Consider the following 14,479-nt stretch of genomic DNA (forward strand, 5'->3'; position numbering starts at 1 on the left):
CGTTGCATAACTAGCGTTTTACGTTTAAGATTGATAAGAAACATGCTCATGTGATGATACATGTCTACAGCATAAGCTTTGCAGATCCAGAATGGATATGCTATAGGCTACAGCCTCAAGATTTTTAATGGACCAAATTGGTGATTACACGGCAATACATATTGTGGTTGAGAACTGCCCATTGACTTGGTGAGCTTTGATTGTGACCATTGGTGTGCTGTTGGCAAATTAGGTTATGGCACATCTTTTCCCTGACCATCTGGCTTCAAGAGACATTGCATCTACATGTGCTTAAATATCTTTATTTCAAGGTTCAGTGGACCCCTCTGCATCATTACAGAAGGGCAGTCTCAAGCCACAACAAACAACAGTGAATATACAATGCATAATAACAGGCACCAGTTTCCAGGCGTATAGTCCGCAGAAGCCAATTTGACCCTAAAAATGTTTTTGTTTTCTTTAGATGGTTTGCATTTGGTGTATAATCCGCAGGGCCCGATTTCCGCGCCCAGTGCATAGTCCGCCAAGCTGGTGCGTTGCGTCTTCGTGCTTTTTTCCTGGGTGGCATTTTTTTCAGAAGTTCTTCGGCGAACGCTACTGAGCCTGAAGAGCTGCTCTTGAGGCTTATATCCAGCCACTAAGCACACATAAGCACAGAAAATAACACTCGGTGCCAAGTACAAACGAAACACCTGGGCGGAAAGCCGTGAATGCTAAACAAGCAACGTCGGGTGACGGCGACTGACTGCGTTGCGCCCCTTCGACGCCTGCATCGCTGCGGTGGGTGGTCGTGGCTAGTCGTAGCGAGATGATCTTCACTTATTCAAGCAAGAAATCTTGCCATACCATAGTCAACATGTGTGCAAGTGTTCGACGACGTGGGCTCTCTCACGTTGGTGCAGTTGTCGTCAAGAAAGGTGCATATCAACAATGATGCGTGTTTGAGGCTGAAACTATGACGCCTACTTATCTAAACCTAAATTTATCGGTCTGCGGCTACAAATATTTTCGTTGACGTTGCTTAGATAATGTAAACATTGAGGCCTCGCATTAAATGGTGTTGCGAACTCTTCGGTTGTGTATGAAAACCTATTTTTGCCCTAATAAAAGACATTTTCAAAAGGACATGTGTCTTCTGCTGATAAATGCCTTCCAATTTACAATGCAGAGGCAAACAAAAAATCAACTGCGTACATCTGCCACTTAGCATAATCACCTTTTACCATTCATTCTTGAGCACACTCAAATATCAGCTTAGGTTGCTCTTGTTTTAGAAGCTTTGCCCTGTTCTGTAAAAAGAAAACAGTCAAAAAAGCTTTACCTTCGTTCTCCCTCTCGCATTTAATACAGGCTTGTTTGTCAGCAGATATCACCGTGGCACATACAACTCGAATGACCGATGAGACTATTGCTATTACAATAAAGCTTTGCACAAGAGCCAAAACAAGGCTTGTAGGGGTGCACAAGCGCATTGAAATGAAATTGGCGCTTCCGAGGCTTGTTTACATTATGCGTAAAAACAGGATGATCGGCGACCAGCTGATCGCAATATAACACCAAGGATACCGATGTTTCGAACAGGACGATCGGCGACCAGCTGATCGCAATATAACACCACGGATACTGATGTTTCGATACATAGAACGCAGGATAAAGACCTCAATCGTCCCTTGTATGCTGTAGATGTCATACTTTCCATCCAACCGCTTTTTAGCACAATTGACTAGAACAACCGAAGAGTTCGCAACACCTTTTAATGCGAGGCCTGAATGGTTACATCATCTAAGCAACGTCAACGAAAATGTTTGTAGCCGCAGACCGATAAGTTTAGTTGTAGATAAAGTACGCGTCATAGTTTCAACGCGCAAAAATTGTTGATGTGTACCTTTCTTTGGACCCGCGTACATTCGGTTCAACTTGACAGCTGCACCATCTTGAGAGCTCACGTCGAACACTTGCACACATATCTTGACTATGGCAAGATTTCTTGCCTTCGACTGGCTTGAACACTTCATCTGTAGCATCACGGTAGGTCTTGGTTGAAACGATGATCGTCTCTCACACGGCAACAAACAGAGAACGACACGCTTTGCTTTATTAATACGCTACCGGTCTATGGGCGTCGCAAATCTATCCCCCTCTTGTCCGCCATGTTGGATCGATCGGAGCGCCCCCTATATTCGCTGAAACTCCTCAATAGGTCTATTCATGAGCCGCGCTCGACTGTCGTCAGGCGGGTGGTTTCGATACCACAATTACGTCATCAAGCTTTGCGAAGGCAAGACTGAAAGAAATAGTCCACTTTCCTCCTCGCAACTTCACTGGGACAAAAAAAGCTTCTGAATCAGTGGCGGCCCATGCGAGTATACTTGGGCTAGACTAGGACTTCATTACCTCTTTATTACCCTAGTTACACTAGCACTTTTAACTGTCATTAGGCCAACGACAATTGACTCAGTCGTGATCGGCCGGAGTTACATGGCGGCGCCAACTGTCATTGAGCCGCTAATAATCATGAGTTCAACTGAACTGTCCTACCTGAGTTATACTCTGGTTCACCCTATGTTGTATAAAGGCTAAAAGCGCGAGCTCATAGCGTTGGCAGCTGCCGCCGAGATGTGCCCTAGAGTAGGGAGCTCGCGCTTGTAGCCTTTCCTGAGATACACCCTAAGGTAAAAAGTATAACTCATAGGGGCTCGCCCCAATAAAGCTAAAGATGGCGGCATCCGCCGCATCGCCGCCCATGGCCAGCGCCAGCGAAGCGCTTACTATTGCGGAAGATCGGGGGAAGTATCTATAATGTATCGTAGAAGCAAATATTGTCGAAAGAGGTATGCTTCGGGGGGCCAGAGCTGCCATAGAACGATCACGGCACGACGCAGGAACCTCACTTCAGCGAGGGCGGCCATTGTGATGTCGGTGCCGATAAGACTTTCGTGATGTCACTCTTGCTTGAATTCGTGTGAAACGGTCTGGTTAGCGTTTATTTACTCTAAAAACAAGAAAAGTACATATTTTTCGTTTTAAACGTTTATAATAAAGAAAATGTGGGCATGCAATTCATTTGCTTCACTTTTTAAGAAAAACTAAGGTGACATCAGTTTTGGTTTCGCCTTGACGCGCATCTCAACTGGGATTGCTAGACCCATGTTCCATGTAACACCGGACAAATTTGTTGTGATCAATGACAGTTGGGGGTTGCCAACGATCGTTGACTTAATGACAGTTAAGAGCGCTAGTGTAACCAGGGTATAAGTCGACCATAGAGTACACAGTTTGGTTAATTAGAAACTACTCACTCCTGACAGAAGATTGTATATTAGTACCATTCATGTTTGTGTTTTTTATGTGGTTACATAATATCTCTGTTTGTCATTTCGCAGATACCAGATGGAGTTTCCTGTCCTGGGAATTACTATAAAAAATGGCTTCCGCAGCCGATTTTTTGGAATATGCGAGTATTTTGTTATTCGGCACGGGTCTGGAATTCCAAGACAAAAAAAGTTAGCGTCATTAAAGTGAGTAGTACGAATGACCAAATAAGTAGTACGGTTTCAACGTGTACATTTTATTTTAGATGATGGTGTCAAAAACAATAATAAGGTCGAGAATTGCATGGGCTAGTTGGAGTTCGTTGTTCATGATATATATCCCTATTGAAAATTCCATCAAGCTACGTAATTTGGGACACTGACTGCCAGTCAGCAGCCTTGGTGGAACGTGATGGCAAGGGAATTTCCACTGCCAAGGGAATTTCATCAACAAGGGCAGCATTTATATAAGAGTAAAGCTATACGCACTCATAAATATCGCCAAATGCCTCGATAAAACAAAATGTTCGAGAAAAAAAAAAAGTAGCACCACCGCGCATCGAACCCGCGACCACATGCGTACAAATCGGACACCTTAACCGCTATGCTACGCCACCTTTTTTTTTTTTTTTATTGCTATGCTACGCCACCGTTAGAGAAACTCGATTTGACTATTCGTTTTATACGAAATGCTTTGGCTGCAAATGCGGTTAAGCCGTCAGCATGTTATGCAAAGCACTCGTACATCACTCGCCGTACTTCAGTTCTACTCACCTGCCATGTAGAGTACTTTCGCGTCGTAGAACGATTCTTTTGTTCGCGCATCACCGGCCCAGTAGACCTGGTACACCCTGTCGTCTTAAACTACACCGCTTAAGTCCCTTACATCGTCGGAACTCACAACAGGCTGGGTCTTGTTGAGTAGAAATTTTACTAAAACATAAGACATTGTAGAGCCCGGGCAGGATCGACAGGTTGGAGCAAGCGGGCAAACAAAATGAGTCGAGAGCGATCGTTCATGAAAGCTCGGCGAAGCCTCTATGGGTGAAGCGAAGTGCGAAGTGTCGTGTTCGGCGCTTCGGCGGGCTTCTGATCAAGGTTGTCGGTCGGTTACGTGTCATATCTCTAACGTCAGCGGTTTTATGGGCTCACGTCCCAAAATCGTTTTCTCGTGCATAGATTACTTTTCGTATTCATAGATTTGACGAAATAGTGGTATTCGAACGAACTTTACGTCCTTTGACCGTACGTCTGTCTGCACGTCAAAGCTTTCTGACGTACAGTCAGAGACAATCGATGTACAGTCAGAATCACCACCAAGACGTCCTGATGGCATTTCGCGGCGGCCGACTGCCACCAGGAAACCATCAGAAAGCCGACAAGCGGGGTCTGACTGGAGTTTGACTGTCGGTCAGAGTAACTTGTTGGCCAATCAGACATGCTTGACGTACAGTCAGGCACAGTGAGCGGTCCACTAGAAAACATTGACTGCCAAGCAGGGTTACATTGATGGATTTTTCCTTCGAGATATTTAAACAGAACAAAAAAAAAAAAAAAAAAAGAGAAGCAAACAAACGCGGATGGAGGCGATGAGACTAGCGACAAAGGACTGTTGCGAGTTAGCGCCTGCCCTGTTTTGCTTTTTTCTTTCTCTCTGTCCGTGTTTCTTTAGCACTGTTGATGCCATATGAAGTATGCCAAAAACATATCTAGTGTCACGTTATAGGAGTGTCACTGACCAATAACGGTCATTCGTGCGGTGGCGCACGACAAATGTTTGGATGAATTTCGCAAAGAAACATTCCGCTCAATCCCTCGATAGGAGTGTTACACGAGTAAATCATGAAATATTGTAGAAATGAGAAAACCAGGGTGAATTTAGTTTTGTTGTTGTAGATGTGGTGTCAAATGTTCTGCTAAGCAAATGCAAAGCGGAATCAGAAAGTAAGGGGAATTTAGATATAAGAAATCTAAATTCTGTGGAAATTAGTACCTAAATATTGTTCGGCCCTCCACTAACAAAATCTCTGCATACCGGTCCAGCGGCCTGCTGAAAAAGTCACGTGACCACAGCACTCCCAAAGTGGACACCTCCTTGATGTCTGCAACAAGGAGGATCAGAACTCAGTAATCCGGTCTTTTTTGTGCAAAGGAAGAAAAGCACGCGGATATTCATTGCAGGATGTTGAAGCAGTATGCAGGAGTCTGTATATCACTCTGACAGGTGAACGAGTGGTACAAAAAGTTTCAAAGCGGAGAGTCAAGTCAAACTGACGCACCTCGCTCCGGTCGGGCTCTCACTTCGACGCCGTCGCACTCAATATAAGAAGTTGAACGATTGGAACACGAACACTGGCCGTGTCCCTATCACAGAAATGGCTGGACCGCTGTGTCTTTATCATTGAAACGGTCTTGGCTCAGGGCATCAAATTATTCACGATCATGCGTAGTACGAGGAAGTGCCCGTCAGGGGGATACCAAGACAGCTTACGGCATGCATTAAGGAGTGCCGTGTGCATCTGTGGCAGACGCTGGCGCGATGCGATGAAGCCGAGGGAGATGATCTTCTTCAGCGCAGTGTCGCTGGGGAAGAATGTCGAATCCACTGTACCCAGCCGGAAACCAAGCGAAAAATCAAAGGTTAAAGGCAGACTCCGTCTCCAATATCGAAGAAGTTTCTTGAAGTTACTACGCAGGGCTAGGAGGGCCGGATTAGCAGTCGGGGGGGCCCGGTTCAACAAAATATGGGCGACGGGGGGCTGTTATTATTGCATAAAATGCTTTCTAACGGAAACAGAAGTTTAGTTTCCGTTAGAAAGTCTATTTTAGCAAAATTTTCCTCTGTCCGTGCGTTTCGCGCTAAACGTAGCGAAGAAACTGAATCGGTGCTTAAGTCACATGACTTCAATTGATATCACGTGACCTATCGTCATGTGATCTACACACCAAAATAGTTTCCCTTCAAAATCGGTTAAAAATTAACATAATGTGACGTGACGTAACTTGACCTACACACCAATTTCCTTTCCTCGCAAAATTTAGCGGAAAATTTGACGTGACGTGACCTGCCGCCACGAGATCTCTATACCCATTTAGTTTCCAGGCTAAAATTATCAAATATATTTACTTCACGCGACCTGACAACTCGAGGACACATGCATCCATGGAGGTAGGAAGAGGAGTAGGCGACATACCGACCCAAGCCAGTTTAGCGAGAAAACCTCAGATGAAGCCGGAAGTTAAGGTCGCAATTGGTGGGAATGCCCCCAAGGGTAGCTTAAACAGCTTTTTTTTTTTTTCGCTAAATCAGCTGTCTTTTTTGTCATATAGACCTTTCCAGAAAAGGGCTGCTGGCTGGTTTCATTTTCATTGTTCGTGTGTATCGCGCGTGATTTGCTCGCTTTCCGAAGCGACGCACACGCGCGTGCTGAGCTTTGGGGATCGCACGCTGAGCTGTGGATTTGTAAACATTGGAAAGGTCTAGAGCGTCTTTTGGTTTCGGTCATCTCTGGGGCGCGTTTCCCTTCAGGCAGGAAGGCTCCCCTGGCTTCACATCTGCTGGCGTGTTGCCGTCTCCAGACGCTTCCTATCTACATTCACACATCAATACATTTTCTGTACTACATCCAGCAGGAAAATTAACATGACGTGACTTATATACACCCAATTTCATCGCTCAATGTACCGGCGAAATGGATAAAATTGAAGGCTCTTCTTCACTCCCTGAAACGACAGTTTGAAGTCTCCTAAATAATTTCAAACGCTCGCACCTTAGATGTCGCATTTCATGCATTATAGTACTTTAGAGATAAACGTCGCTGCCAAATATTTTGTGAATCTTCTGCTTTTCGCGTTATATAAGAGAATGGATAACGACCGTTAAGGTGTGGAATTTTTCGATCTACATATGTTTCAGAACAAGAAGCAGTGGTTTAAGCTAGATACTAATTTAGTTAATCTAGTTTCATAAAAGGAAAAGATCAAAGGAAGAAAACATAAATTAAAATTCAGGTTTTTTTAAACTTTGAATTATATATATGTATATATATATATATATTATTTAAATTACTTTACGTTAAAAATTATTCGTTCTTCACTAGTCTTTTTAAACAGAAAAAAATTGATTCTTTAATCCAACCTATCGCTGAATAAAGTGTAAAAGAAAAAATCACCGTAAATTTAATTTTATTGTAAAGTGCTGTTTAATCCGGAACAATTTTCTTCATATACACCACGGCATACCAGAAAAAAAAAAGGCGCTTGATATGTCAGGTTATTGTGAAATTTGTATATATTTATTGTAATACTACAGCAAAACAAAATAAGAGTAACTCCGTAGTTTCTATGAAAACCCCAAGGAAAGAGCTCCTTCCCGCCAGATTGTTTTGTATCACCTTCGTGCACACAGTACCACTGTTGCCAGTAGTTTTCAGGCCAATTCCAAACAAACCGTTAAAATCTCTTAGCAACCCCCCCCCCCCCCCCCCCCCCAAAAAAAAAAAAAAAAAAAAATTCACCGACGTAACATTGTGTTTTTTGTACTCGAGCACGGTTCGCGGGTTGTTTAACGACAGTGACTCTTTCTTTTACTTTTAAGGTGCGCACGGCAGTGACAAAATTTCATAAAAAAGCGGCACGCTCGTGTAAGACAAAACGTATATAGTTATAATGACCGATGTAAGATCAACCTCACGTTTACTATTAAATCGGTCTGTGGTTGTCTCTCTCATTCACTCTATTTGTCGGTCTGTGTGCCCGTGCGCACACACATACGAGTTTATGTTTGTTTCCTTCGCATTCTGATATGCTTGCATAAGATACCACGCGTAAATGACAAAAGCAGAGCATAGAAGAAAAAAAAAAAAAGAAAACCCGCTTTTCCGATTAGAGTAGAAGAGCACCGCATTTTGCTCGTTATACATTTTTATTTGCTTTATGTTTTTGATGAAAAACGAAAAAAGCCTACATGAACAGCACCAAATTACAGACACACAGTAATAAAAAAGAATTTCGGATAGTAGTTTCACCGGAAATATTTTTATGAAAAAATAGGGGAAAATTATCACAGTGAAATTGGCACGGCTTAAGTCTCGTTTCAAATCATCTTGCATTTTTGTCTCCACCCCGAACTTAATGAACTCCTGGTAGTTTAAATTCAAGATGTCAATGCCTCGTTTATTTTGTGAAAAAAAGTGCAGTGGTTACACTTTCTAGAAGCCGGGAAAGTTTCTCGTCAAAAGACAGCCTGCCGTGCGATTGATAGATACTCAATTTGTTTCCCTGGATGTATAAAAAGCGGAGAACAGCTGTATTACCTTTATTTTAGGTCTGCCTCAGCACTCACGTAGCGTCACCCTCAACGTGTCGTCTCGAAGTGGCCTGTGAGGAGCGTCCAGCTCATAAAAGAAAAGAAAAAAAGAAACCTTTTTTTTATTTTTTTATTAGAGAGTGCAATAGCGACCAATATTACTCCTCCAGGAAAGAGGCAGATGAGACGAAAGAGACATCAAAGAAATATAGGAATTTTTTTTAACTGTTTGTTGCAGTGGTTTTATAATAGTTCACTGAAATGTATTACAACACGCCAAGGCGCGAAAGACGTGGTCGGAAAATCTTTTGCACCTATAAATATAGTAGAGACGCGACATTGTACATAACCTTTTACACGCATTCATCATGCTGGGTATTACAACGCTGGCTGCATATTCAGTCGGAACTTCTCTTCAGCTTTACCTTTCGACTAATTTCACGACGCAACTATTCGATGGAACCAGTCAAGCCGCGCCAAAAGTTCATCGTCATGGCGCTCATAGTCTTTCTGGGATTGCTATCCCCGGCTAAAGCAATCACGCACAAAAACGAAAGCATAGGATCATGGGGGATTCACTATGCGCGATGTGTTTACACGAGGTTAGCAAACGCGCAAAAACGACGAGCGCCGTGACGACGCACTTTTGAAGCCGCTTGATTGACTAGATCAAACCGTAGTGTCGACTAGACGGTCGGACTTATAGTGAAGTGAAATACCGCGCTTCTGGTATATACCTCTTCCACGAGGTCGCAGCAATCTTTGAATGTCGTCGCTTCTGGTATGCGCTAAAACGTCGCTTTGATATCTCCACGCCGCTGGATGTTGTTCACAAAAAAAAAACCAAAAAAACCTGTGATTTTCAAACATTCTTGTTTTGCCTTGTCTATAGTTTCCCGCGTATTCCAGGTTAAAATATTGTAATATTTTTTCGTCCCTTATACCAGATACGGAACCCACGTGATTCAGAAAGAAAGGAAAACGAAAAATGCATATAGCGTCTGAAATTGCCGATGCTTTTTTTTTTTTGTATTTCTAAAATTTTAATTGAGTTCTGACTTTCTAACTTCTGGTTCTTAAATATTTTTGGTTTGAGTACCTTTAGGTAAAATAGTTTTTTTTTCAGTTTATCATGTCGGGGAACTGTATATGCTCCTCCATCTTCTTCTAGGGATGGCTCGATGTGAATAAACGCATCTCCAGATTGGATTACACTCCCTGGCTTTCCAAGGATGCGGAGCCAATCACAGTCATTGTAGTTAATACGACGACTAAAAACAGCGGTACGTAACCCCCCTGTTTTTTTTCAAATAGACATGTTTACATTAAAAAAAAAACAAAAAAACACTCGGGTGATACAAGGGCGGGAAAAATATTATACTTAGTATATATTCCTTTACTGTAATTGCTTCAAAATAAATATGGGATTCGACTCTTAATAAAGAACTAAATCTTGCGCAAATACGTCTACAAAGTAAGAATAAGACCCACGTATTATAACCATAGTCTCTATAACCACTGAATTACGGAAATGAAGCTCTAACAAGTCGAATTAACACTGTAGTTTTTTTTTTAATACAACCGCGTAATCGTGCTTCTGTGCAAAAAAAAAAAGCGTTTAGTTTAGATGTATAATTAGAATAATACCCTAAGAATTTTTCATTCGGACAGCAGTATTTTAAGATTCGGGGTTAATAATTTAACAACATGCAATCATTTACAGTAGGAGTTGTTTGAAGTGCATTTTACCTGAAGGGATAAAAAATAAACGAAATAACGAAGGTAAAAAAATAACTTATCAAACTTATCAATGGACAGGGTGCTGCACCAAAAAACGATATTCTAATGTAATCAAGGTATATGTTGGAATACCAAAAAAATATTTTATATTTCTCGATATAGATTTTTTAAGCTAGCAATTACCCGATTAAAGCACCCATTTTACTTAATGTGTTGATCTTGTTTTATTCAAGTTTTGCGAAATCTCACGAGACGCTTATTGCGATGAAAGGAGTGATATGATTTTTATACACGCTTTTCATGATGAGCTCGCGCGCTTAGCATTTTCTTGTGTGAACAAAACGGTTATAGTGTTAAGAAACCACTAGGAGTAAAGATTTACCAAAGCTCTAGACCATTCAAGTAGAAAGAGCGGAGAGAGAAAAATTCCCTCCTCTTCTCACCTCGCGCGTCGTCAGCTTCGCCAAGTGGGCTGCACAGGACGTCTGGCTGGCGTTCAATCTCGGTTTAACTTTACGATCGCGTCATTTTGTAAGTTTCAAGCGCAGATGCGCGGATTTCAATATGCAGGTTATCGCGTAATGCCTATGACCTATAAAAAAAAAAAACGAATTGGGTCCATTTTCTTTGTTACCTGCCGTGCAAATAAAAAAAAAAAAGTAATGTGGAAGCTGTGTTAGAGTGGCCGCTCTGTCCTATCCGGCGAAATGTAAATCGGGTTGCTGTAGCTTTTTTTTTCTTTACTATACAAAGTTCGTACTGGTGTAGGCCTTTAGCGACAATGAGTGAAAGTCTGGAATATTAAAAAGAAACGTGCCCTCCTGACGCATTAAACGCAGTGGTTGAGGGTATAAGTACTGCCTGTTGACTACATGCACTGCTATTGAAGCGACAGAACAAAGATACGCTAACTGATTATTTACTGAAATAAAACAACACAGCGGTATAGGCTGATTTTGAAGTAGCCATGAATATCCTAGGTACGTGAATCAATTGACAACGGCAGCCGCGAGCGAGAGTTCTATGTTCGGTACAGCCCGCCGGTACAGCCCAAATATGGAGAACGGCAACCTCCCGATTTGTCGTCTGCACGTGCCCTCTTTCTTGTTTTCTCCGCCGAACCTGCTGAACTTCCCGGATAAGTGAAAAGGATACTGCGGTCAAAAAAAAAAAAAATGTGTGCCGCCCTGAAACCGCTCGCTGGAATGCTCTCTGGCCGCCGCCATTTTGCGACTCCAGCGACCCCTATGAGCCAGAAATTTTCGCTACCCCTCCGAGCTGTAGAAAGGAAACCCGGTCAGCGCGACTTCCCAGCTGCGTTGTGCATTTTGAGTTCGCCTGCTCATCTTTAAAGATTTTATTTCCTTTGCCTGTTCAGAATGCTCACCCTGTCTGTGTTATCTTGCACTGTGAGAGCCAGGGAACGCAGGAAACGAACCCATCTTCGCAGGAAACAAAGGGAGCGAACACAAGCAGCGAACGTCGAACGTGGGCCGTTCGACGTCCTTTGAGGATTGTTTCCGTTGAGATAATCCCTGAAAAGCCTTTCTGGATTATGTTCCTGGCCTTTGCGAAAAATATCTGAAAGGACCAGGTCCGGGTTATCGGTACGGAATAGATACGTTCGTCCATTTGATTCGGTGCTGTGTAACGAAGCAGCGCTTTTCAAAACGTGCCCTAAAACAAACCGGATTCAGTCCAATCGTTGTGAAGTGACTATCGTCGACAGTGCACATTAGAAATGCTGTGCTATTTGAGACCTTTCTTATATTCTGTTCGGATAACGCGGCATTGTGGGGTACGTATATATTTGTTCGATTGATGAGACTCGTTGAATTTCATGTAAGCGGGAAATACCCATGCAGTTCGAGGGCGGCGGAGAGAAGCTCACCGGAGAAAAGCTCACCGGAGAAAAGCTCACCGGAGGAAAGCTCACCGGAGATAAGCTCACCGGAGAAAAGCTCACCGCAAAACCGGCAGATGCGGAGAAAAGCTCACCGATATTTTTTTAGCTTAGCTTGATTCTGCGTCTTGAGGTTCATTGGGCATATTTACAATTTCCTCAGAAATTAGTAATCACCCATTTTGTAAATTATTGAAGCCGCAAGTATAAAGTCAGAACATCGTACATCGGTAAAAAAGGCAACAATTTATTGACAGCTGAGGGTGCACCGTCGGTAGCTCTGTCAGATAAAGAGGTTTGTTTTTTGCGAGCTAATATGAATAGCTCTGTGTGAATCGCTTGAGGTCCAAATGTTGTGTAGGGGCGGCGGAGAAAAGCTCACCGGAGAAAAGCTCACCGGAGAAAAGCTCACCGGAGATAAGCTCACCGGAGAAAAGCTCACCGGAGAAAAGCTCACCGGAGATAAGCTCACCAGAGAAAAGCTCACCGCAAAACCGGCAGATGCGGAGAAAAGCTCACCGATATTTTTTTAGCTTAGCTTGATTCTGCGTAAAACGTTGCAATTTAACACAATTCGCATTCGTCACTTCATTAAAAATATATCCTCGCTTTTGTAATATTCTTGAGGTTCATTGGGCATATTTACTAATTCCTGAGAAATTAGTAATCACCCATTCTGTAAATTAATGAAGCCGCAAGTATAAAATCAGAACATCGTACACCGGGAAAAAAGACAACAATTTATTGACAGCTGAGGGTGCGCCGTCGGTACCTCTGTCATCAGATAAAGAGGTTTGTTTTTTGCGAGCCAATATGAATAGCGGTGTGGTGAATAGCTTGAGGTCCAAATATTGTGTAGTGCCTAATAGATAAGTAGATGTTTGTTAATGTAATCAGTGTCGGCTACGCTGGTTTCTTTCTGTTAATTTATTTCCCTAACAAAACTTTAGTTGCGAGAACAGCTTCGTCGTGTCGTGTTTGTTGTCTTCACTCCGTCGTCGTCGTTTGAGCGGTTTTCATCATGTATAACGTTTACCAACTCGCCCAATTCGCTACCTACCTTACAAATGACTAGTTCTTATATAGCTCACGAATAACAAAGGAGACACTGTGCAGCTCTGAAGGTCATGGCTGGCGCACCGTAGAAGGACACTATCACACAAAGGGAACGTGCGGAAACACCAGCACGAACGGTTAGAAAGCGTGCGTGTCCGTGGAAGAAAGAAGCCTCGATATCCTATTGACTGTTTTATCCTAGGGTGCCTCAATGACCTTCTGTTTAGGGTGATGCCACCCTTTGTAGTACCACATGCCGACAGCACGCGCTCACGGGGAAAACACAAAGGATTCGACGAAAACAAAATGCCGCCATAGCACAGTCAGCGCCACAAGCGCGTGCAGGGACACGCTCTTTCACGCGCTTCTGAACAAAAAATAAAAATAAACGTGTGTGACAAAATGGCGAGGTGCCACCACCCTAAGCAGAGCGCACATGAAGGCACCCTATTTTATCCTGTTTTCAAATGTTAACAAAAGCTTCAAAGAGAATTTCAGGCACCGCGGTGTTGCGCGTGCACTTTTGAATTTTCGGCATTTACACCTTTGATTTTTAGGTTTTAGGCAGTCATCATTGCGTTTTTTTAACTTTTTCCTGTTCGTCAAGTTCATAAAGATTTTAGTTAGGTTTTCGTTGCCTAGAGAGTAAGCTACAAAAAACACTGGCCCGCAATTATTAATTTGGAAGCAATATATACCCATTAAGCTTAACAAATATTACAAAAGAGGACATTTTATTTTTTACAAAGCTGACGAATTTTAATGATAATAAATTGATATATGTTACGCACGATCCAACGGCCTCCATATAAAAAGAAGAAAAAATATCGGTGAGCTTTTCTGCGCATACGCTCAATGGCCGGTGAGCTTTTCTCCGCATCCGCCGGTTTTGCGGTGAGCTTTTCTCCAGTGAGCTTATCTCCGGTGAGCTTTTCTCCGATGAGCTTTTCTCCGGTGATCTTTTCTCCGGGATTCGTTGTGTAGCACCTAATAGATAAGTAGATGTTTTTTGATGTCATCAGTGTCGGCTACGCTGTTTACTTTCAGTCAATTTCACTAACAAAACTTTAGTTGCGAGAACAGCTTCGTCGTGTCGTGTTTGTTGTCTTCACCCCGTCGTCGTCGTTTGAGCGGTTTTCATCATGTATAACGTTTACCAGC

At 42.8% G+C, this 14,479-nt stretch overlaps 1 protein-coding gene across 1 annotated transcript in view; it reads left to right on the forward strand.

Moving 5' to 3' along the window:
• Positions 1–14,479, forward strand: part of LOC115325758 — a 51,579-nt gene that overhangs the window by 15,349 nt on the left and 21,751 nt on the right. The window contains exons 6-7 of the mRNA XM_029986474.3: positions 3,384–3,518; positions 9,791–9,902. Of these exons, the coding sequence (XP_029842334.2) occupies positions 3,384–3,518; positions 9,791–9,902 (247 nt within the window). The remainder of the gene's footprint in view (positions 1–3,383; positions 3,519–9,790; positions 9,903–14,479) is intronic.

This window comes from Ixodes scapularis, unplaced genomic scaffold, assembly GCF_016920785.2.
Source record: "Ixodes scapularis isolate PalLabHiFi unplaced genomic scaffold, ASM1692078v2 PGA_scaffold2__306_contigs__length_199485367, whole genome shotgun sequence".
Lineage (NCBI taxonomy): Eukaryota > Metazoa > Arthropoda > Arachnida > Ixodida > Ixodidae > Ixodes > Ixodes scapularis.